Source organism: Chiloscyllium plagiosum, chromosome 32 (genome assembly GCF_004010195.1).
Source record: "Chiloscyllium plagiosum isolate BGI_BamShark_2017 chromosome 32, ASM401019v2, whole genome shotgun sequence".
In the NCBI taxonomy this organism is placed as follows: domain Eukaryota; kingdom Metazoa; phylum Chordata; class Chondrichthyes; order Orectolobiformes; family Hemiscylliidae; genus Chiloscyllium; species Chiloscyllium plagiosum.
The window spans coordinates 41318043-41339769 of record NC_057741.1 but is presented as its reverse complement, the minus strand read 5'-3'; the positions used below and the strand labels follow the sequence as shown (position 1 = coordinate 41339769).

The 21727-nt window shown below is 43.5% G+C and overlaps 1 protein-coding gene across 1 annotated transcript in view; it reads left to right on the top strand.

Moving 5' to 3' along the window:
- The window catches only part of LOC122539553 (sodium/hydrogen exchanger 9B2-like), a 129569-nt gene that overhangs the window by 45727 nt on the left and 62115 nt on the right, over positions 1-21727 (top strand). The window contains exons 6-7 of the mRNA XM_043674535.1: positions 8515-8642; positions 11959-12134. Of these exons, the coding sequence (XP_043530470.1) occupies positions 8515-8642; positions 11959-12134 (304 nt within the window). The remainder of the gene's footprint in view (positions 1-8514; positions 8643-11958; positions 12135-21727) is intronic.

Sequence of the window (21727 nt, the reverse complement as noted above, 5' to 3'; positions counted from 1 at the left end):
ACACCACTTCACCATTCAACTACATCTTGCTGATCAATCTCAAATCCATTACCTCACTGTTTCCATATCCTTTGATGTCTGTGATATCTGGAAACTATCATCCTCTGTCTTGATGGTTCAGGGCCTGGAGTAGAAAATTCCAAAGATATACCATCCTGTGCGTAAAATAAATTGCTCTCATTTTGATCCTCAATGGCCCATCCTTTATTCTGATTCTAGACCATTCCAGATCATGTTGCAATGAGATCACTTCTCATGCTTCTAAAATTCTAGAGTACAGGCTCAATCTCCTTGATGTATCTTTGTGGGACGGCTCAGGCATCCTAAGAATTATGTGGTTAAATTTCAATGCAATCCCTGTATCCTGCAATCTCACATATATCTTTCCTTGGGTAGGAGATCAAAACTACATGTTATTCCAGGTGCAGTCTGTTCAAGGTTCTGTATAATTACAGCAAAACTTCTTTACTCTGTATTCAAATCTTCTTGCAGTAGCAACTAACATAATTTTTGCCTTCCTATTTGCTTGCTGCAACAGCATGTTAGTTTTCAGTTATTCGTGAACAAAAGTTATCCAGGTCCCTTTGGACAATCAACACTTTCCAATCTCTCAACAATCTGCATCTCTGCTTTCCTATCAGTGTATAACATCACATCTTTCCACATTATATTCCATCTGCCATACCTTTGTCCACTCAGCTAGTCTGTCTAAATACCCCTGAAGTATTTTTGCATCTTCCTCACAAAAACATTACCAACTAATTTTGTCAATGGTTACCATAAAGGTATTATGTTAGGTCTCCAAATCATTGCTATGGATTGTGAATAGCTGAGGTCCAAACAACAATCCTTGTGGTGCCCAACCAGTTCACAGTCAGCCAACCAGATGAAATCCCATTTATTCTTACTCTGTTTTCTGTCCATTAGCCAATTGTCCATCAATACTAGCATATAGTACTGTAACTCATGTGTTCTAATTTTTTTTACGAAGCAATGTGAGACCTCATCAAAAGAGTTCTGAAAATCTAAACAGGCCACCCTCCCATCCCCCTCATCTATTTTGTTCATTACATTGTCAAAAAAGTCCAACAGATTTGTCAAACATAATTACCCTTTTAAAAAAAACCATGTTGCTTCTGTCCAATTTACCATTATTTTCTCACTGTCCAGTTGTCACATGTTTTATAATAGACTCTTGCATTTTCCTTACTACTGATATCAAGCTAACATGTCTGTAGTTCCTAGTTTTCTCCCTCCCTCCTTTCTTGAAAAGTGGAGTTATATTTGCAACCTTCTAATCTGCAGGAAATGTTCCAGGATCTGTAGACTTACCAAAGCGTCCATTATGTCTACAGCCACTTCTTTTAACCCTCTCGGATGTAGGCCATTAGATCCAGGTCATTTACCAGCTTGCAGACAATTAAATTTCTACTACTACCCACAGATTCAAAGGTGTTTACAGCTCAAAAGGAGAACGTTTGTACCGTAATATTTAATACTAATTCCTTTCAGTTCCTAATTTTTATTAATCCCTTGCTACTCTAGTACTTTTGAAGTTTTTGTTTTTTATATTCCATGGTGAAGACAGATACAATGTATTTGTTTAGTTTCTCTGCCATTTCTTTATTCCACATTATAAATTCTCCTGCCTATGCATGTCCATATTTGTCTTTGCTATTTCCTTTTAGTAAATACTCTCTAATCAGTCTTTTCAGAAATGTCATTACACACCTCTTGAGAAGGTAGGATTTGAACCTGGACCTCCTGGTCCAGAGATGGGGGCACTACCGTTGCACCACAAGAATCCTCCAAACTTTCACTTCCTTTTTATATACTTACAGAAACTTTTATAGCACAGTTTTATATTTGTTTCTTGCTGTGTTTACTTTCTTATTCTGTTTTCCATTTCTTCATCAGTTCCTTGATCCTCCTTTACTGAATTCTGAAATGCGCCCAAACCTCAAGCTTACTGCTTTTTTGACAAATTTATAAACCTCTTTCTTTCATCTAATGCAACCTTTACCCTCCCCTGTTAACTACGTTTGGATCATTTTTCTTGTTGTATTTTTGCGTCCAAAGGACACAAAATTGTAAACTATGTCTTCATTTTTTAAATGCTAGTATTCCCTATCAATGCTGTACCTTTGAATGAAATATTGAAATAATGTTTTCTTTCTAAACAGTAGAAGGCACAAGTTACATACCAGAGATAGATGGTAACAAAAACCAAGGGACTAAAACAGTGAAGAATTTTAGTAATTAATATCGTCAAAAGAAAAGGGGAAATCTTTGGGAAAAACCTTCAGGATGAAAATCCAGTAAATAGAACATAGAAAAGTACAGCATAGAACAGGTCCTTTGGCCCACGATGTTGTGCTGAGGTTTAATCTTAATGTAAAATATAGTAACTTAATCTACACACTCCTCAACTCACTGCTATCCATGTGCATGTCCAGCAGTCGCTTAAATGTCCCCAATGACTCTGCTTCCACCACTACAGCTGGCAACGCATTCCATGCATTCACACCTCTATGTGTAAAGAACCTACCTCTGACGTCTCCTTTATACCTTTCTCCTAATATCTTCAAACTACGACTCCTCGTACCAGTCAATCTTGCCCTGGGGAAAAGTCTCTGGCTATTGACTCTATCCATTCCACTCATTATTTTGTACACCTCGATCAGGTCTCCTCTCTTCCTCCTTCTCTCCAGAGAGAAAAGTCCAAACTTATTCAACCTTTCTTCATAAGGCAAGCCCTCCAGTCCAGGCAGCATCCAGGTAAACCTTCTTTGCACCCTCTCCAAAGCCTCTGTATCTTTCCTATAGTAGGGCAACCAGAACTGGACACAATATTCCGTGTGGTCTCACCAGGGACTTGTAGAGCTGTAGCAAAACCTCGTAGCTCTTAAACTCGATCCCCCTGTTAATGAAAGCCAAAACACCATATGCTTTCTTAAAAACCCTATTCACTTGGATGGCAGCTTTGAGGGATCTATGTACTTGCACACCCAGATCCCTCTGTTCCTCCACACTACCAATAATCCTGTCTTTAAACCTATATTCAGCATTCGAGTTCGACCTTCCAAAATACATCACTGCACATTTATCCAGGTTGAACTCCATCTGCCATTTCTCAGCCCAGCTCTGCATCCTGTCTATGTCACGCTGCAGTCTGCAGTAGCCCTCTATACTATTGACGACACCTCCAATCTTTGTGTCATCTGCAAATTTATTAACCCACCCCTCAACCCAATCCAAGTCATTTATAAAAGCTACAAAGAGCAGAGGCCCAAGAACAAAGCCCTGCGGGACTCCACTCAACACTGATCTCCAGGGAGAATAATTTCCATCTACAACCACTCTCTGCCTTCTGTCAGCCAGCCAATTCTGAATCCATATAGCCAAATCTCCTTGTATCCCATACTTCCTGACTTTATGAATGAGTCTACCATGGGGAACCCTATCAAATGGCTTGCTGAAGTCCATATACACCACATCCACTGCTCGACCGTCATCAACCTATTTCTTTGCCAAATACTCATAAATCCTATCCCTCAGAATTCTTTCCAAAGCTTTGCTGACCACAGACGTAAGACTGACTGGTCTGTAATTGCCAGGGATTTCTCTATTACCCTTATTGAAAAGAGGAACAACAATCCCCAGGATCTGAATGGTTTACACTCAAAGGTTCAAAAAAGGTAGCTGTAGAGTTGGTGAATGCACTAGTTGTAATTTTTCAACTTTCCAGCAGGTTGAAACTTAGTCCGTGTGGCTTGGTTATTCAAGAAAGGAGGAAGTCAGAAAATAGCTGCAGGCCAATTAGTGTGTTGTCGGTTAGCAGATCAGGAAGCCTTCTGATTTTCTAAATCAACGTGTTTTTACAAAACAGAATCTTGTTTGACATATTTTAGATTTTTATAGTAGGGCATATTAAGGGGAAAGAAACCAGTGAATGTAGTATGTTTGGATTTCCAAATGGCATTTGATAAAATGCCAGAAAATGTTAATAATGTGGTGTTGAGGTTAATATATTAATAAATAATTAGTATGCTAGCATGATTAGAAAATTTATTAATGAGCAGAAAGCAAAAGTAGGAATAAAGAAAACATTTTCAATTTGGAAGGTTGTGATGAATGGAAAGCTTTAAGGATCATTATTGGACCACAGCTGTTTCCAATCTATATTAGTAACTGTAATGAAGGGACTAAGGACCATCTTGTGATGCAATGGTAGTGTCCCTACTCTGAATCAGGAGCCCTGGGTTCAAGTCCCACCTACTCCAGCAAACATCTCTGAATAGGATGATTAAAAAAAAGATAATTTTAAAAAAAAATTAATGAAGGTGTGAGATCTTGCATTTTGGAAAGTCAAATCAAGGCAGGAGTTTCATGGTGAATGGTAGGGCCTTAAGGTATGTAGTGGAATAGAGGGACCTTGGAGTTCAGGTGTAAGATTCTCTGAAAGTGGAGTCACAGGTCGACAGGGCAGTGAAGAAGGCTTGGCACACTGGCCTTCATCAGTCAGGGCATTGAGTATAGAAGATGGGAAGTATGTTGCAGTCATACAGGATGTTGGTGAGGCAATACTTGGAGTATTGTTTTCAGAATTAGTCACCTTGCTATAGGAAAGATGTGATTAAACTGGAAAGAGTGCAGAAGAAATTTACAAGGATGTTGCCGGGAGTCAATAGTCTGAGTTATAGAGCGAGGTTGGACAAGCTAGGACTTTTTTATTTCGAGTATAGGAACTGAGGGGGTATCTTACAGAAGTGTATAAGGTCATGAGAGGCATGGATAGGGTGAATGCACTCAATCTTTTTCCCAGGATTGGGGAATTGGGGGCTAAAGGGCATCAGTTTAAGGTCAGAGGGGAAAGACTAAAAGGGAACCTGAGGGGCAACTTTTTTACACAGAGGGTGGTATGCATATGGAATGCGCTGCCAGCAGAAGTGGTTGAGGCAGGTACATTAACAACATTTAAAAGGCATTTGGACAAATATATAGATAGGAAAGGTTTAGAAGGATATAGATTGAGAGTGTGGTGCTGGAAAACCACAGCAGGTCAGGCAGCATCTGAGGAGCAGGAGAATCAACGTTTCGGGCATAAGCCCTTCATCAGTAATGCGGTTTGTGGGCTCAGGGACTGAGAGATAAATAGGAGGGAGTGGGGTTGTGGGGAAGGTAGCTGAGAATGCGATAGATGGATGAGGTGAGGGAGAAGGTGATAGGTCGGAGAAGAGGGTGGAGTAAATAGATGGGAAAGGTGATGGACAGGTCAGGAGGATGGTGCTGAGTTGGAGTCTTCAGATTGGGATAATGTAGGGTTAGGGGAAATGAGGAAACTGGTGAGATCCACATTGATCCCGTGTGGGTTACAGGGTCCCAGGATGGAATATGAGGCGCTCTTCCTCCAGGCGATGGGTGGTGAGGGGGGTTTGGTGATGGAAGAGACCCAGGACCTGCATGTCCTTGGTGGAATGGGAGGGAAAGGGACCCTGCAACCACACGGGATCAATGTAGATTTCAACAGTTTCCTCATTTCTCCTACCCCCACTATATCCCAGTCCCAAGCCTCCACCTCGCCCTCCTGACCTGTCCATCACCTTTCCCATCTATTCGCTCCACCTTCCTCTCCGACCTATCACCTTCTCCCTCACCTTCATCTACCTATCGCATTCTCAGGTACCTTGCCCCCAACCCTACCCCCCTCCCATTTATCTCTCAGCACAGCGCCTCCCCCCCTCCCCCGGCTCACAATCCTCATTCCTGATGGAGGGCTAATGCCTGAGACATCGATTCTTCTGCTCCTCAGATGCTGCCTGGCCTGCTGTGCTTTTCCGACACCACACTCTCGACTCTGATCTCTAGCATCTGCAGTCCTCACTTTTTCCCTTAAAAGGATGTGAGCCAAGTGCAGAGAAATGGGGTTAGTGTGGATGGACATTTTGGTTGGCATGGACCAGTTCGGGCCAAAAGGCCTGTCTTGTGCAGTAGGACTCTGTGACTCTAAGGGACATAAAATAATTTAAGTTTACTGATGAATACAAAGCTAGGTGAGCATCTAAGCTGTGTGGACTGCAAAAGGAGCCTGCACATATTTGAACAGTTAAGTGAATGGTCAATAGTGTGGCAAATGGAGTATTAATATAGAATGTAGAACAGTGCAGCACGGGAACAGGCCCTTCAGCGCATCATGTCTGTGCCCACAATGATGCCATTCTAAACTTATCCACCTAACACATTATCCATACCCTTCTATTCCCTGCCTGTTCATATGTCTGTCTAAATGCCTCTTAAACATTGGTAGTGTATTTGCTTTTACTAACTGCCCTGGCAAAACATTCCATGTGGGAGAAAGTGAGGACTGCAGATACTGGAGATCAGAGCTGAAAATGTGTTGCTGGAAAAGTTCAGCCTGATTCCTGAAGAAGGGCTCATGCCCGAAACGTCGATTCTTCTGCTCCTTAGATGCTGCCTGACCTGTTGCGCTTTTCCAGAAACACATTTTCAAAACATTCCATGTACCTACCATCCTCTAATTTTTAAAAAAAAAATTTCCTTGCTCACCTCCCTTAAACTTTTCTCCTCTCACCTTAAACTTATTCTCCCTAGTATTAGATTTTTAATCGTTGAAAAAAGATTTGACTATCCATCCTATCTATGCCTCTCATAATTTTATATACTTCTATCAGGTCACCCCTCAGCCTCCAATTGGAGTGAAAACAATTCAAGTTTGTCCAGCCTGTCCTTATAGTTAAAACACTTCTATCCAGCCGGCATCCAGGTAAATCTCTTTTACAACCTCTCAAAGCCTCCACATTCTTCTTATAGTGACCAGCACTGCTCACAGTACTCCAAATGTGGCTGAATTAAAGTTTTAGACAGCTACAACATGCCCTGCTAACTTTTATACTCAATGCTCCAATCAATTGAAGGCAAGCATGCTGTATGCCTTCTTTACCACTTTGATGGAAATGTGTTGCTGGAAAAGCGCAGCAGGTCAGGCAGCATCCAGGGAACAAGAGAATCGACGTTTCGGGCATTAGCCTCCTCATTCCTGAAGAAGGGCTAATGCCCGAAACGTCGATTCTCCTGTTCCCTGGATGCTGCCTGACCTGCTGCGCTTTTCCAGCAACACATTTCCATCTCTGATCTCCAGCATCTGCAGACCTCACTTTCTTTACCACTTTATCCACTTGTGTTGTGACTTCCAGGGAGTTATGGAAGGTTCCTGCCATTTACTGTATTTTTCAGCTTCCATTTTGACCTCCCAAAATGCTTCACCTCACACTTATCCGGATTAAACTCTATCTTCTGACTCTCTGCCCGACTTTCTAACTGATCTATATCCAGCTGTATCCTTTCATAACCTTGCTCATTATCCACAAATCCACCGATTTCATGTCATCTGCCAACCCTCTTAATTGGACTACCTACATTTTCATTTAGTTACTTTTCATAAAGTTGGGAAGTGTGAGATTATGCACTTGGCAGTAAGAATAGAAAAACAGAATATATTTTATAAGACATAAAACTTGTAAAAGTAGATATTCAAAGAGGCTGGGGGGTACTTGTCCAAAGAACATAAAATTTGTCTGCTCTACCTATATAGTGTCAGGAAGACAAATGTCATGTTAGTCTTTATGGCAAGGGAATTAGAGTATAAGAATAAGGAAGTCTTGTTACAATTGTACATGGTTTTTTGGAGTCACATCTGGGATACTTTACAATTTGATGTCATATTTAAGGAGGGATAAGCATACATTGGAAAAATGCAATGCAAGTTTGCTAGTTTAGTTCACTAAGACAAGGGCCCTTGTCTTATTGGCGGCACGGTGGCACAGTGGTTAGCACTGCTGCCTCACAGCGCCAGAGACCCGGGTTCAATTCCCGCCTCAGGCGACTGACTGTGTGGAGTTTGCACGTTCTCCCCGTGTCTGCGTGGGTTTCCTCCGGGTGCTCCGGTTTCCTCCCACAGTCCAAAGATGTGCAGGGCCAGGTGAATTGGCCATACTAAATTGCCCGTAGTGTTAGGTAAGGGGTAAATGTAGGGGTATGGGTGGGTTTCGCTTTGGCGGGTCGGTGTGGACTTGTTGGGCCGAAGGGCCTGTTTCCACACTGTAATGTAATCTAAAAAAAAAATCTAATCTAGTTCCTGGAATGAGGAGGTAGTCCAAAGATAAGAGATTGACTAAGTCAATCCTATGTTCTTTGAAGTATAGAATTGTGAGAGGTGATCCATTGAAAAATACAAGATTCTGAAGGGCTTAATGGAACATTCGGAACACCAGGCACAGTCTCAGGATAAAGGGTAATTCATTTAAAAACGAAATGAGAGTTTTCAGGGTTCTGAATCTTTGGACTTCTCCAGCCATGAGGTTGTCAATACTCCACCATCGAACACATTTTCAGAGTGAAATCACTTTTTAACCTGAGGTGAAATCATTGTCTTTGCTATAGGTTTGTGTTAATTTTTACTCCTTTTGAGGTAACACAAGAAACTTTGATTCTTAGGCTCTTCGGAAACTGAAGGCTGTGTGTCTTAGGCTAGCATTTGGCCCTTGTCTTAGTGAAGCTTGTGTTTGTGCAGTACTTGGACACTATCTACTGCATCTGCCCTGGTCATGGAGTTTTATCTTGGGGTAAGTGCATTTATTAAAAGAACAGTAACTACACAGAAATATATATAGATTTTAGGATCTTTTGGATCTTTGAATAAATAGAATTTGATGGGTTTTTTTTACTTTATTTTACAATTTAGAGGCACATATCCCTCCAAACCTTTCCTATTCATGTACCTGTTCAAGTGTATTTTAAATGTTTTAACTTTACCTGCAACTATCATTTCCTCAGGCGGTTCATTCCACATACAAACCACCCTCTGTGTGAGACAGTTGGCCCTCAGGGCCCTTTTAAATCTTTATCCTCTCATCTTATAAATATTCCCCCAATCTTGAAATCTCCCCACCCTAGGGAAAAGATCTGCCATTCACCTTAACTATATCTCTCATTATTTAATAAATCTCTATAAGGTCACTCCTCAATCTCCTATGCTCCAGTGATGAAAGTCCCAGCCTGTCTAGCCTCTACTTATAGCTGAAACCCTCCATTCTTGGCAACATCCTGGTAAATCTTTTCTAAACCCTCTCCAGCCAAATAATATCCTTCCTATGATAGGGCGACCAGAACTGGACACAGTTCTCCAGAAGAGGCCTCACCAGCAACCTGTACAACCTCAATATGACGACCCAACTCCCAATACTCAAAGGTCTGAACAATGAAGGCAAGCGTGCTACATGCCTTCTTAATCACCTTATCTATATGTGATATAAACTTCAAATAATTATGTAACTGAACTCCTAGTTCTCTCTATTCTGCAACACTACCCAAGGCCAAACTTTTGACTGTGTACGTCCTGCTGTTGTTTGTTTTACCCAAATGTATTACCTTACATTTATTCAAATTAAGTTTCAGCTTGCATCCTTCAGCCCATTGACCCAATTGATCAAGATCTCATTGTAACCTTATATGACCTTTCTCGCTGTCCACTATACTAATTTGTTGTGGTTCTGTTTGCCGAGCTGGAAGTTTTTGTTGCAAACGTTTCGTCCCCTGGCTAGGCGACATCATCAGTGCTTGGGAGCCTCCTGCGAAGCGCTTCTTTGATGTTTCCTCCGGTGTTTATAGTGGTCTATAAACTATACTAATTTTGGTGTCATCTGTAAACTTACTAATCATGCCTTCTACATTCTTATCCAGATCATTTATATAAATGGCAATTAAAAATGGACCCAATACCTATCCCTGTGGAACACTGCTGGTAGTAGGCCTCCTGTCCAAAAAACAACCCTTCACCATCACTCTTTGTCTCTTATCATTAAGTCAATTCTGTATACAATTGGCAAGCTCACTCTGAATCCCATGTGATCCAACTTTAATAATTAATCAACCATGCGGAACGGATTTACTGAAGTCCAAATAAACAATGTCTGCAGCTCTACCATCATCTTGGTTACATCCTCAAAAAACTCAATCAAGTTTGTGAGACACAATTATCCTCACACAAAACCATGCTGACTATCCCTAATCATTCTTTGCCTCTTGATGGAAACAGCCTCTTCGGTCCAATTTGTCCATGCCAACCAGATATCCTAAATCTAGTCCCATTTGCCAGCATTTGGCCCATATCCCTCTAAACCCTTTCTATTCATATACCTGTCCAGATGCCTTTTAAATGTTGTAGTTGTACCAGCCTCTACCACTACTTCTGGCAGCTCATTCCATACGTGTACCACACTCTGCGTGGAAAAGTTGCCCCTTAGGTCCCTTTTAAACCTTTCCTCTCTCACCCTAAGCTTATGCCCTCTAGTTCTGGACTCCCCCAGCCCTGGGCAAAGATCTTGTCTATTTACCCTCTCCAAGCCCCTCATGATTTTATAAGGTCACCCCTCAGCCTCTAACACTCCAGGGAAAATAGCCCTGATCTATTCAGCCTCTGTCTATAGTTCAAACCTTCCAACTGTGGCAACATTCTTGTAAATCTTTTCTGAACCCTTTCAAGTTTCACAACATCTTTTCTATAGCAGACAGAACAGAATTGCACCCATTATTCCAGTGGCCTAACCAATGTCCTATACAGCTGCAACATGACCTCCTAACTCCTATACTAAACGCACTGACCAATAAAGGCAAGAGTACCAAACACCGCCTTTTCTATCCTATCTACCAGCAACTCAACTTTCAAGACACTATGAACCTGCACTCCAAGGTCTTTTTGTTCAGCAATATTCCCCAGGACCTTACCATTAAGTGTACAAGTCTGAAAAGCCACCCTCTGTCTTCTACCTTCGAGTCAGTTCTCTATCCAAATAGCTAGTTCTCCCTTTAATCCTACCAGCCTTACCTTTCACTAACAGGAACATAATGACTCTGAACTCTTGTAACCACAATTTGAAAGCCTCGCACTTATCAGATGTTCATTTACCTGCGAATAGTTTACTTCAATCAATGTTGAAAGTTCTTGTCTCATACCATTAAAGTTTGCCATACTCCAATTAAAAACTTTATCGTTTATAGAAGGCTTGTTCTTTTCCATAATGATTTTAAAACAAATAGAACTATGATCAGTAGACCCGAAGTATTCCCCTACTACCACTTCAATCTCTTGCCCTAAGTTTTGCTCCTTCCCTGGTCGGAACATGTACATATTAATAAAGAAAATTTTCCTGAACATGTTTAACAAATGTTTCACCATCCAAACCTTTAACACTATGGCAGTCCTAGTCAATGTTTGGAAAATTAAAATCCCCTACTATTACAGCCTTATTGTTCTTACACATATCTGAGATCTCTCCACATATTTGTTCCTCAATTTTCATCTGACTATTGGGGTGTCAATAGTATGGTCCCATCAAGGTAATCATTCCTTTTTTATTTCTAATTTCAACCCAGGTATTTTCACTGGACAATTTTCCAGAAATATGTTCTCTACTTACAGCAGTAATGTTTTCCTAAACCGAAATACCATTCCCTCACCTCTTTTGCCTCTCTTTCTCTCCTTCCTATAGTATCTGAAAAAGACGGAGAGATAGATGTGATAAAACATTTTTTACAAAGATGTGAAGGAGTCATTTAACACACTGCCGAGTCTCCTTATATGATCTGGTACTATATTTTGATTCATAATGCTCCTATGAAGTGCTTTTTTGTAAAGGCACTAGGTACATACTGATCGTTATTGAATGTAGGAAAATTCAGTAGTCTTTTTGATTATCTTAAAGTCCTCTTTTAAGATAACCATGTATGCATATGATAGAGCAATGAAATATGTACAGCCCTACTAAAATTGTCAATTTATCAAAAATATTTGTGTTACTGTAATTCCAAATAAATTTAATATTCACAGTCTGTGTATTTATATCTTGTTATTCCTCCATGTTCTATAATTTCTGTTACCAGGTTTGTGATGGGAGCTGTGTCACCTGCTGTAGTTGTCCCATGCATGTTGATGCTTCAGAAGGAATGCTATGGTGTTGACAAGGGAATCCCAACACTACTAATGGCTGCAGGCAGCTTTGATGATATCTTGTCTATTACAGGTTTCAATACATGTCTTGGGATAGCCTTTTCATCAGGTGAGCTTTAGAATTGAAATGTATATACTGCTGCCCCAAACTCAAGCAGTCTGGCTCTCAAAACCCATAGTTTATGATTATTTTTTGATTTGCTAGTATAACCTTTATGCAAGTCTTTTTGAAACTAGCAATTGGAACATAGAACAATACAGCACAGAACAGGCCCTTCGGCCCACGATGTTGTGCCGAACATTTGTCCTAGCTTAAGCACCCATCCATGTACCTATCCAATTGCCACTTAAAGTTCGCCAATGATTCTGACTCTGCCACTCCCACAGGCAGTGCATTCCATGCCCCCACCACTCTCTGGGTAAAGAACCTACCCCTGACATCTCCCCTATACCTTCCACCCTTCACCTTAAATTTGTGTCCCCTTGTCCGGGGAAAAAGTTTCTGATTGTCTACTCTATCTACTCTATCTAAAATTGTTGTTTCTAACATTGTCACTTAATTGGTGGATATTTTAAAAATCAAACCACAGATTCTTCTCAGCAATTTACGACATATGTAAATAAATGCAGGCACTGATTTAAGGCTAGAAGCTCACATGTTCTGTTTCTGGACAAGCCATCATTATTCTCTTGCCTAAGTTGGTTCCCTTTGATTTGGTCAGCATGCAAATTTGGTGCATCCCATCTCATTTACATGATCGTTGTTTGTAGCTCACACTGTTGCCTCACATTATCTGTCTGTTGCTTCTGTGCTTATTAGTGGATCAGGCAGTATTATGCAGATATCAGCTGTTGTAGCCAGAAATGTGTGCTTAAAGGCAGGTTATTTCACAAAAGAGAAACTGAACTTAATAATATTGAAGGAATTTAAATTATGGAAGAGTAACACCAAGGCGCAAAGTAAGATTCTAGGATAACTGTGGTGATTCTGGAGGCAGTATTGGTGAAGTTGCTCAGGAGACCTTCATGGATCACACCAAGATGAGAGCGGGTGCAGCTGTCAGGGAGGTCAGTGTCCAGTATCAGGATATGAAAGTTTGGCAGCTGTGCCATAGAACATAGAACAATACAGCGCAGAATAGGCCCTTCGGCCCTCAATGTTGCACAAACCTGTGAACTATTCTCAGCTAGTCCCACTATACTATCCCATCATCATCCATGTGCTTATCCAGGGATTGTTTAAATCTCCCTAATGTGGTTGAGTTGACTACATTTGCAGGTAGGGCATTCCACGCCCTTATCATTCTCTGAGTAAAGAACCTGCCTCTGACATCTGTCTTAAATCTGTCATCCCTCAATTTGTCGTTATGCTCCCTCGTACAAGCTGATGTCATCATCCTAGGAAAACAACTTTCACAGTCTACCCTATCTAATCCTCTGATCATCTTGTATGTCTCTATCAAATCCCCTCTTAGCCTTCTTCTTTGCAATGAGAACAGACCCAAGTCTCTCAGCCTTTCCTCGTAAGACCTTCCCTCCAGACCAGGCAACATTCTCGTAAATCTCCTCTGCACCTTTTCCAATTCTTCCACATCCTTCCCGAAATATGGCAACCAGAACTGTATACAATATTCCAAGTGTGGCTGCACCAGCGTTTTGTATAGTTGCAGCATAACATTGCGGCTCCGGAACGCGATCCCTCCACAAATGAAACCTAACACACCGTATGCCTTCTTAACAGCACTATCAACCTGGGTGGCAACTTTCAGGGATCTATGTACATGGACTCCAAGATTCCTCTGCACATCCACACTACCAAGAATCTTTCCATTGACCCAGTATTCTGCCTTCCTGTTATTCTTCTCAAAGTGCATCACCTCACATTTAGCTGCATTGAACTCCATTTGCCATCTCTCAGCCGAAACCTGCAGTTTATCTAAGTCCCCCTGCAATCTGTAACATTCTTCCAAACTGTCCACTACTCCACCGACTTTAGTGTCATCTGCAAATTTACTAATCCACCCCACCTATGCCTGCGTCTAAGTCATTTATAAAAATAACAAACAGCAGTGGTCCCAAAACACATCCTTGTGGCACACCACTAGTAACCGGTCTCCAGGCTGAATATTTTCCATCAACCACTGCTCGCTGCCTTGTTTCAGAAAGCCAGTTTCTAATCCAAACTGCTAAATTACCCTCAATCCCATGGTGCCATAAGAAGATGATTGATTCATTGCTGGTATTCCAAGTCAGTGGGTGCATCATCATATGATAGATCTTAGCCACCACACCACATTATGCAGTACACTGCCATCATTCACCAAGCAATACTTCCTGTTATTCTGAATGAGTGTACATATATTCCACCTCCAGCTATTCTCTCGCTACTCCTTCCACTGTTCAGATACAGCAGGCACCCAAGCTCAGTGTAACACAATGATATTCTTCCTTCTGTTGCAAGACAGGGTGGCAGAACTGGCAGAGTCATGGAGATCTGCAATTGTTAAGTCCAATGAGGAGATGTGTCAACTTCGTGGGGCTGATTGAAACAAAACCCATGTCATCTAGTGTCATTGGGACCGTCGATGATGATGATATGTTCCTGCAATATCCTGCAATATATCTCTTCTCAACTCCCAATTCATCCAGATTGTAGATAGTCCTCCTAGAGATGGGTATTGCTAAACCTAATCTGAGGAATGAAGCCAGTCGAGTGGTTGAAGTGATAGTGGGCGAGAACTTTGAGGATAGTGATCATAACTCTAAGTTTCATTGTCACTATGGAAATTGATAACTGTCTTAATTGGGGGATGGCCAATTTCAATATCACAAGACAAGGTCTGGCAAACCTAGACTTGTAGGTAAATCTACATTTGGAAAGTGGGAATCTTTTAAAGGTAAAGTTCAGGGCCAGCATGTTCCTGTAAGAGTGAAGGGCAAAGACAGCAAGTCCAGGAACCTGGTTGTCAAAGGATATTGAGAGTATGACAAAGAAAAAGAAGAAAGCATTTGTTAGATACAGAGTATCAAAAACAATGGAAGCCCTTCAGAAGTGTAGAGAGTGTAGGGGGTGCTTAAAAGGGAATCAGGAGGGCAAAGAGTGACCATGAAATATCTTTGGCAAATAGAATTAAGGAAAACCCCAAGGCATTTTGTAAGTATGTTAAGAGAACGAGGATTACTAGGGAAAGAGTGGGACCTATTAAAGACCAAAGGTGCAATCTGTGGGTGGAGCCAATCCATATGGATGAGATCCTAAATGAATATTTCTCATCTGTACTCACAAAGGAGAAAAATGTTATAGCTGGAGGTTTCACTTGGGCTGGTAAGGTTCGAGAGCATCTCACGATTAAAAAGATATTAGATGTTTCAGCAGGCATAAAGGTGTATAAATCCCTGGGTCTGATGAAATATATCCTAAGCTGCAATTGGAGTCAAAGGAGGAGATTGCTGGAGCCCTGGCAGAGATATTTAATACTTCATTGGCCATGTGTAAAGTGCCATTTGACTGGAGGATACCTAATGTGGTTCCTTTGTTCAGAAAAGACAGCAGGAATAAGCCAGGTAATTATAGACCAGTTAGTTTAATGTAAGTGGAAGGGAAACTTGAAAATAATGCTGAGGGACAGGATTAATCAATGCTTGGAAAGACAAGGATAGTCAGCACAGATTTGTAAGAATGAGATCCAGTCTGACTAATTTAATTGAGTTTTTTGAAAAGCATATTAAATATTTTGATGAGGGTAGTGCAGTTGATGTGGTTTATGGCCTTCAGTAAGGCCTTTGACAAAGTCCTACATGGAATGCTGGTCCAAAAACTAAGAGCCCCTCGGATCCAAGGCAAGTTAGTAAACTGGATCCAGAATTGGTTCACAAAGGGTGATGGTGGAGGGTTGTTTTTGTGATAGGAAGCCTGTGACCAGCACAGTACCACAGGCTTAATGATTAGATTAGATTACCTACGGTGTGGAAACAGGCCCTTCGGCTCAACCAGTCCACACCGACCCTCTGAAGAGTAACCCACCAGACCCATTTCCCTCTGACTAATGCACCTATCACTATGGGCAATTTACCATGGCCAATTCACCTGACCTGCACATCTTTGGATTGTGGGAGGAAACCGGAGCACCCAGAGGAAACCCACACAGACACAGGGAGAATGTGCAAACTCCACACAGACAGTTGCCCGAGGCTGGAATCAAACCTGGGACCCTGGTGCTGTGAGGCAGCAGTGCTAACCACTGAGCCACCGTGCTGCCCAGGTGTAGGGTCTTGGACCCTTGCTGTATGTTATGTAACTTGGATGCGAAAGTAAAAGGTATAATTAGTGAATTTGCAGAGGCACAAACATTGGTGTTGTTTTTAGTGCTGAAAATGTGTTGCTGGAAAAGCGCAACAGGTCAGGCAGCATCCAAGGAACAGGAGAATCGACGTTTCGGGCATAAGCCCTTCTTCAGGAATGAGGAAAGTGTGTCCAGCAGGCTAAGATAAAAGGTAGGGAGGAGGGACTTGGGGGAGGGGCTTTGGAAATGCGATAGGTGGAGGGAGGTCAAGGTGAGGGTGATAGGCCGCAGTGGAGTGGGGGCAGAGAGGTCAGGAAGATGATTGCAGGTTAGGAAGGTTCATCCCCTGTGGTTGGAGGGTTCCCAGTCGGAAGATAAGACGTTCCTCCTCCGACCGTCGGGTTGTTGTGGTTTGGCGGTGGATGAGTCCAATGACCTGCATATCCTCGGTGGAGTGGGAGGGGGAGTTGAAATGCTGTGCCACAGGTTGGTTGGGTTGGTTCGTCCGGGTGGCCCAGAGGTGCTCTCTGAATCGCTCCGCAAGTAGGCGGTCTGTCTCCCCAATATAGAGGAGGCCACACCGGCTGCAGCGGATGCAGTAGATGATGTGGGTGGAGGTGCAGGTGAATCTGTGGCGGATATGGAAGTTTCCTTTGGGGCCTTGGAGAGAAGTGAGGGGGGAGGTGTGGGCGCAAGTGTTGCACCTCCTGCGGTTGCAAGGGAAGGTGCCGGGAGTGGTGGTTGGGTCGGTGGGGGGTGTGGATCTGACAAGGGAGTCGCGGAGGTAGTGGTCTCTACGGAAAGCTGATAGGGGTGGGGAGGGAAATATATCCTTGGTGCTGGGGTCTGTTTGGAGGTGGCGGTAGTGACGGCGGATGATGCGCTGTACATGGAGATTGGTGGGGTGGTAGGTGAGGACCAGTGGGGTTCTGCCCTGGTGGCGGTTGGAGGGGCGGGGCTCAAGGGCGGAGGAGCGGGAAGTGGAAGAGATGCGGTGGAGGGCATCGTTGACTACGTCTGGCGGGAAATTGCGGTCCTTGAAGAAGGAGGCCATCTGGGTTGTTTTTAGTGAGAAGGATGGTCTCAGGCTACAGTCTGACAAACTGGCAAACTGAGCTCAACAATGGCACTTGGATTTTTAATTCTGATAAATGTAAGGTGATGCATTTTGAGAGGACATTAAGGTGAGGATATACACAATGAATGGTGGGCCCCTAGGGAGTATTGTGGAACAAAGAGACTTGGTGCACAAGACCACAGAACCCTTAAAGGTGTCAGCACAGATAGACAGGGTGGTGAAGAAAGCGTACGGGATATTTGCATTCATTTGCTGGGCATAGAAAATAGGAAGTTATAGAACATTAGTAGAAAGTGAGGACTGCAGATGCTGAAGATCAGAGTCGAGAGTGTGGTGCTGGAAAAGCGCAGCAGGTCAGGCAGCATCGGGGGAGCAGGAGAATAGATGTTTTGGGCATAAGCCCTTCATCAGAAATGAGGCTTCTAGGCCAGGGAGCTGAGAGATAAATGGGAGGGGGTTGGGGCTAGAGGGAAGGTAGCTGAGAATGCAATAGGTAGATGAAGGTGAGCGAGAAGGTAATACGTCAGAGAGGAGGGTGGTGCAGATATATGGGAATGGTCAAGAAGGTCAAGAAGGCGATGCCAGATTGGAGGTTTGGGACTGGGATAATGTAGGACTAGGGGAAATGAGGAAACTGGTGAAATCCACATTGATCCTGTGTGGTTGCAGGGTCCCAAAGTGGAATATGAGGCATTGGGTGGTAAAGGTTTCGCAATGGAGGAGGCCCAGGACCTTGACGGATTGGATGGGGGAATTGAAGTGTTCAGCCATGGGGTGGTGGGGTTGGTTGGTGTGGCTGTCCCAGAAATGTTCTCTGAAATGATCCGCAAGGAGGCATCCTGTCTCCCGAGTGTAGAGGAGACCACATCGGGTGTAAAGGATACAGTAGATGACATTGGTGGCAGTACAGGTAAATGTCTGTCGGATGTGGAAGGATCCTTTTAAGGTCTTGGATGGAGGTGAGGGGAGTGGTGTGGGCACAGGCTTTGCACTTCCTGCATTGGCAGGGGAAGGTGCCGGGAGTGGAGGGTGGACTGTTGGGAGGGGTAGACCTGAAGAGGGAGTTGCAGAGGGAATGGTCTCTCTGGAATGCTGTTAGGGGTGGGGAGGGAAATATATCTCTGGTGGGGTCTGTTTGTAGATGGCGGAAGTGGTAGAGGATGATGCGATGTATGCTGAGGTTGGTGGAGTGGAAGGTGAGGACTGGGTGCTTCTATCCTTGTTGTGTTGGGACAAATGGGGTTCAAGGGTGGTGGTGCAGGAAGTGGAGGAAATGCGCTGGAGAGCATCGTCGACCACATGGAAAGGGAAATTATGATCTTGGAAGAAGGAGTCCATCTGCGATCTTCTATGGTAGAATTGGTCATCCTGGGAACAGATGCAGCGAAGGCGGAGGAATTAGGAATAAAGGATGGCATTTTTACAGGAGGTAGTGCGGGAGGAGGTGTGGTCTAGGTGGCTGTGGGAATCAGTGTGCTTGTAATAGATGTCTGTGGTTAGTCGGTCGCCGGAGATGGAGGTGGAGAGGTCCAGGAAGGGCCGGGAGGTGTCCGAGATGGTTGGAGTGGAAGGTGTTGGTGAAGTTGATGAACTGGGACCACGCGGTAGTGTTGATACAGTCATCGATGTAGCGGTGGAACAGGTGGGGAATGGTGCCAGTGTAACTGCGGAAGATGGATTGTACCACGTGCCCGACAAAGAGGCAAGTATAGCTGGGTCCCGTGCAGGTGCCCATGGCTACCCCTTTGGTTTGGAGAGAGAGGGAGGATTGGAAGGAGAAGTTGTTAAGGGTGAGGACTAGTTCAGTCAGGTGGATGAGGGTGTCGATGGAAGGGTACTGGTTAGGATGGCGAGGGAGGAAGAAACAGAGGGCTTGGAGGCCTTTGTTGTGGCGGATGGATGTTTACATGGACTGGATGTCCATGGCAAAGATGAGGCGTTGGGGGCTGGGAAAACGAAAATCTTGGAGGAGGTGAAGGGCGTGGGTAGTATCCCTAAGGTAGGTAGAGAGTTCCTGGACTAAGGGGGACAGGGTGGCGTCAAGTTATGCAGAAATGAGTTCAGTGGGATAAGAGTAGGCTGAGACAATGGGTTGACCGGGGAAGTCAGGTTTGTGAATCTTTGGTAGGAGGTAGAAATGTGCGGTGCAGGGTTCAAGGACAATGAGGTTGTAGGCTGTGGATGGGAGGTCTTCTGAGGTGATGAGGTTGTGGATGGTCTGGGAGATGACGGTTTGGTGATAGAAGCTGAGGTCGTATTCGAGGGAGCAGTGGGAGGAGGTGAATGCGAGTTGACGTCTGCCTTCAGTGGTGTAGAGGTCAGTGCGTTTCCCCCCTCCACCACCTTGTCTGTGGTTTGATGGTGATGTTGGGGTTGGAGCAGATGGAGTGGAGTGCTGTGCTTTGTGAGGGCAGGAGGTTAGAGTTGGTGAGAAAGCTAGACAGATTGAGGCGGTTGATGTCACAGTGGCAGTTATAAAACATTGTTTAGACTCAGATGGAATGCAGTTCTGATCGCCATACTATCAGAAGGATATGTTTGCATTGGAGAGGAGGGTGCAAAGGAAGTTCACTAGGATGTTGCCTGGGATGAGAAGTCTCAGTTATGATGTGAGACTGAATAGGCCAGTGTTGTTTTCCTTGGAGCAGTCGAGGCTGAGGGTGGATCTGATTGAGGTATGCAATCTTTTCCCCATGGCAAACATATTTGAAACCAGGGAGCACAGGTTTAAGGTGAGGAATCAGTGGTTTAGAGGGGATCTGAGGAAAAATGTTTTCACCCAGAGGGTGATAAAAGTATAGAATGTGCTGCTTGAGAGGCAAGTGGAGGCAGGTACTCTTGCAAGATTTAAGAAACGTTTGGATGAACATTTAAAAGCCAGGGCATTGCAGGGTATTGACCAAATGCAGGCAAATGGGATGAGTATGGTTCAATATTTGGCAAATACATGATGGACCAAAGGACCTGTTCCTATGCCTCACTCACATCTTGCTTTCTGGCATAAGATGCAAGCCAGTGACAAAGCAAAAGCACAGCACTAATAAAGAGATACATTCACTGTGGAGCTAAGAATGTAGTTGGAATCAACATATCGCATGTCATACCAGCACAAATTACTTTAATCAAGCAAGCTTATGGAATTGTTAATTTGTTATCACCATAGAGATGAGAATGTGGACCTGTTCTGCTGCAGCGCTCTCAGGAATGAAGACATTTATAGGTTGACGTGCTTGGCTGACCTAATCTTCCACAACTACCTGTTATTTGTCATAAGCAATGGAAGAGTGTGGCTCCAAGTTAACAGAGAACATGATGCAGAATTTTTCCTTTCTGCATCCTGTTGGCTGTTAACCTAAAGATATTGCCATGGTACCTGTTACAGCCTTTGTGTAAACTGATCACCAAATCCACTGACTTCCTTGTCAGGATGCAGCATCATTTTCTGACATTCTGAATCATTAACAACAGCAGCTCCAAAACAGTTCAGAGTACCTTCAGACATTTTACAATGATATAAGTTCTTAAAACACCTTATGTGCAATAGGAATGTCTAGCCCTTTAAGGAAACAAACATAATGCCCACCTTTGGAGAGTAGAAAGGCATTTCTGTGGTTGAAAATGAGACTCCCGAATGGTTGTAGTCATAGAGATGTACAGCGCGGAAACAGACCCTTTGGCCCAACCTGTCCATGCCGACCAGCTATTCCAACCCAATCTAGTCCCACCTGGCAGCACTCTGCCCATATCCCTCCAAACCCTTCCTATTCATATACCCATCCAAATGCCTTTTAAATGTTGCAATTGTACCAGCCTTCACCACTTCCTCTGGCAGCTCATTCGATACACGTATCATCCTCTGTGTGAAAAGTTGCCCCTTAGGTCTCTTTTATATCTTTCCCCTCTTACTCTAAACCTATGCCCTCTAGTTCTGGACTCCCGGACCGCAGGGAAAAGACTTTGTCTATTTATCCTATCCATGCCCCTCATAATTTTGTAAACCTCTATAAGGTCACCCCTTAGCCTCCGACAGTCCAGGAATAAACAGCCCCAGCCTAGTCAGCCTCTCTCTTTAGCTCAACTCCTCCAACACTGGCAACATCCTTGTAAACCTTTTCTGAACCCTTTCAAGTTTCACAACATCTTTCCGATAGCCATTGAGATGTACAGCATGGAAACAGACCCTTGGGTCCAACTTGTCCATGCCGACCAGATACTGCTGAAAATGTGTTGCTGGAACAGCGCAGCAGGTCAGGCAGCATCCAGGGACCAGGAGAATCGACGTTTCGGGCATAAGCCCTTCTTCAGGCTTATGCCCAAAACGTCGATTCTCCTGTTCCCTGG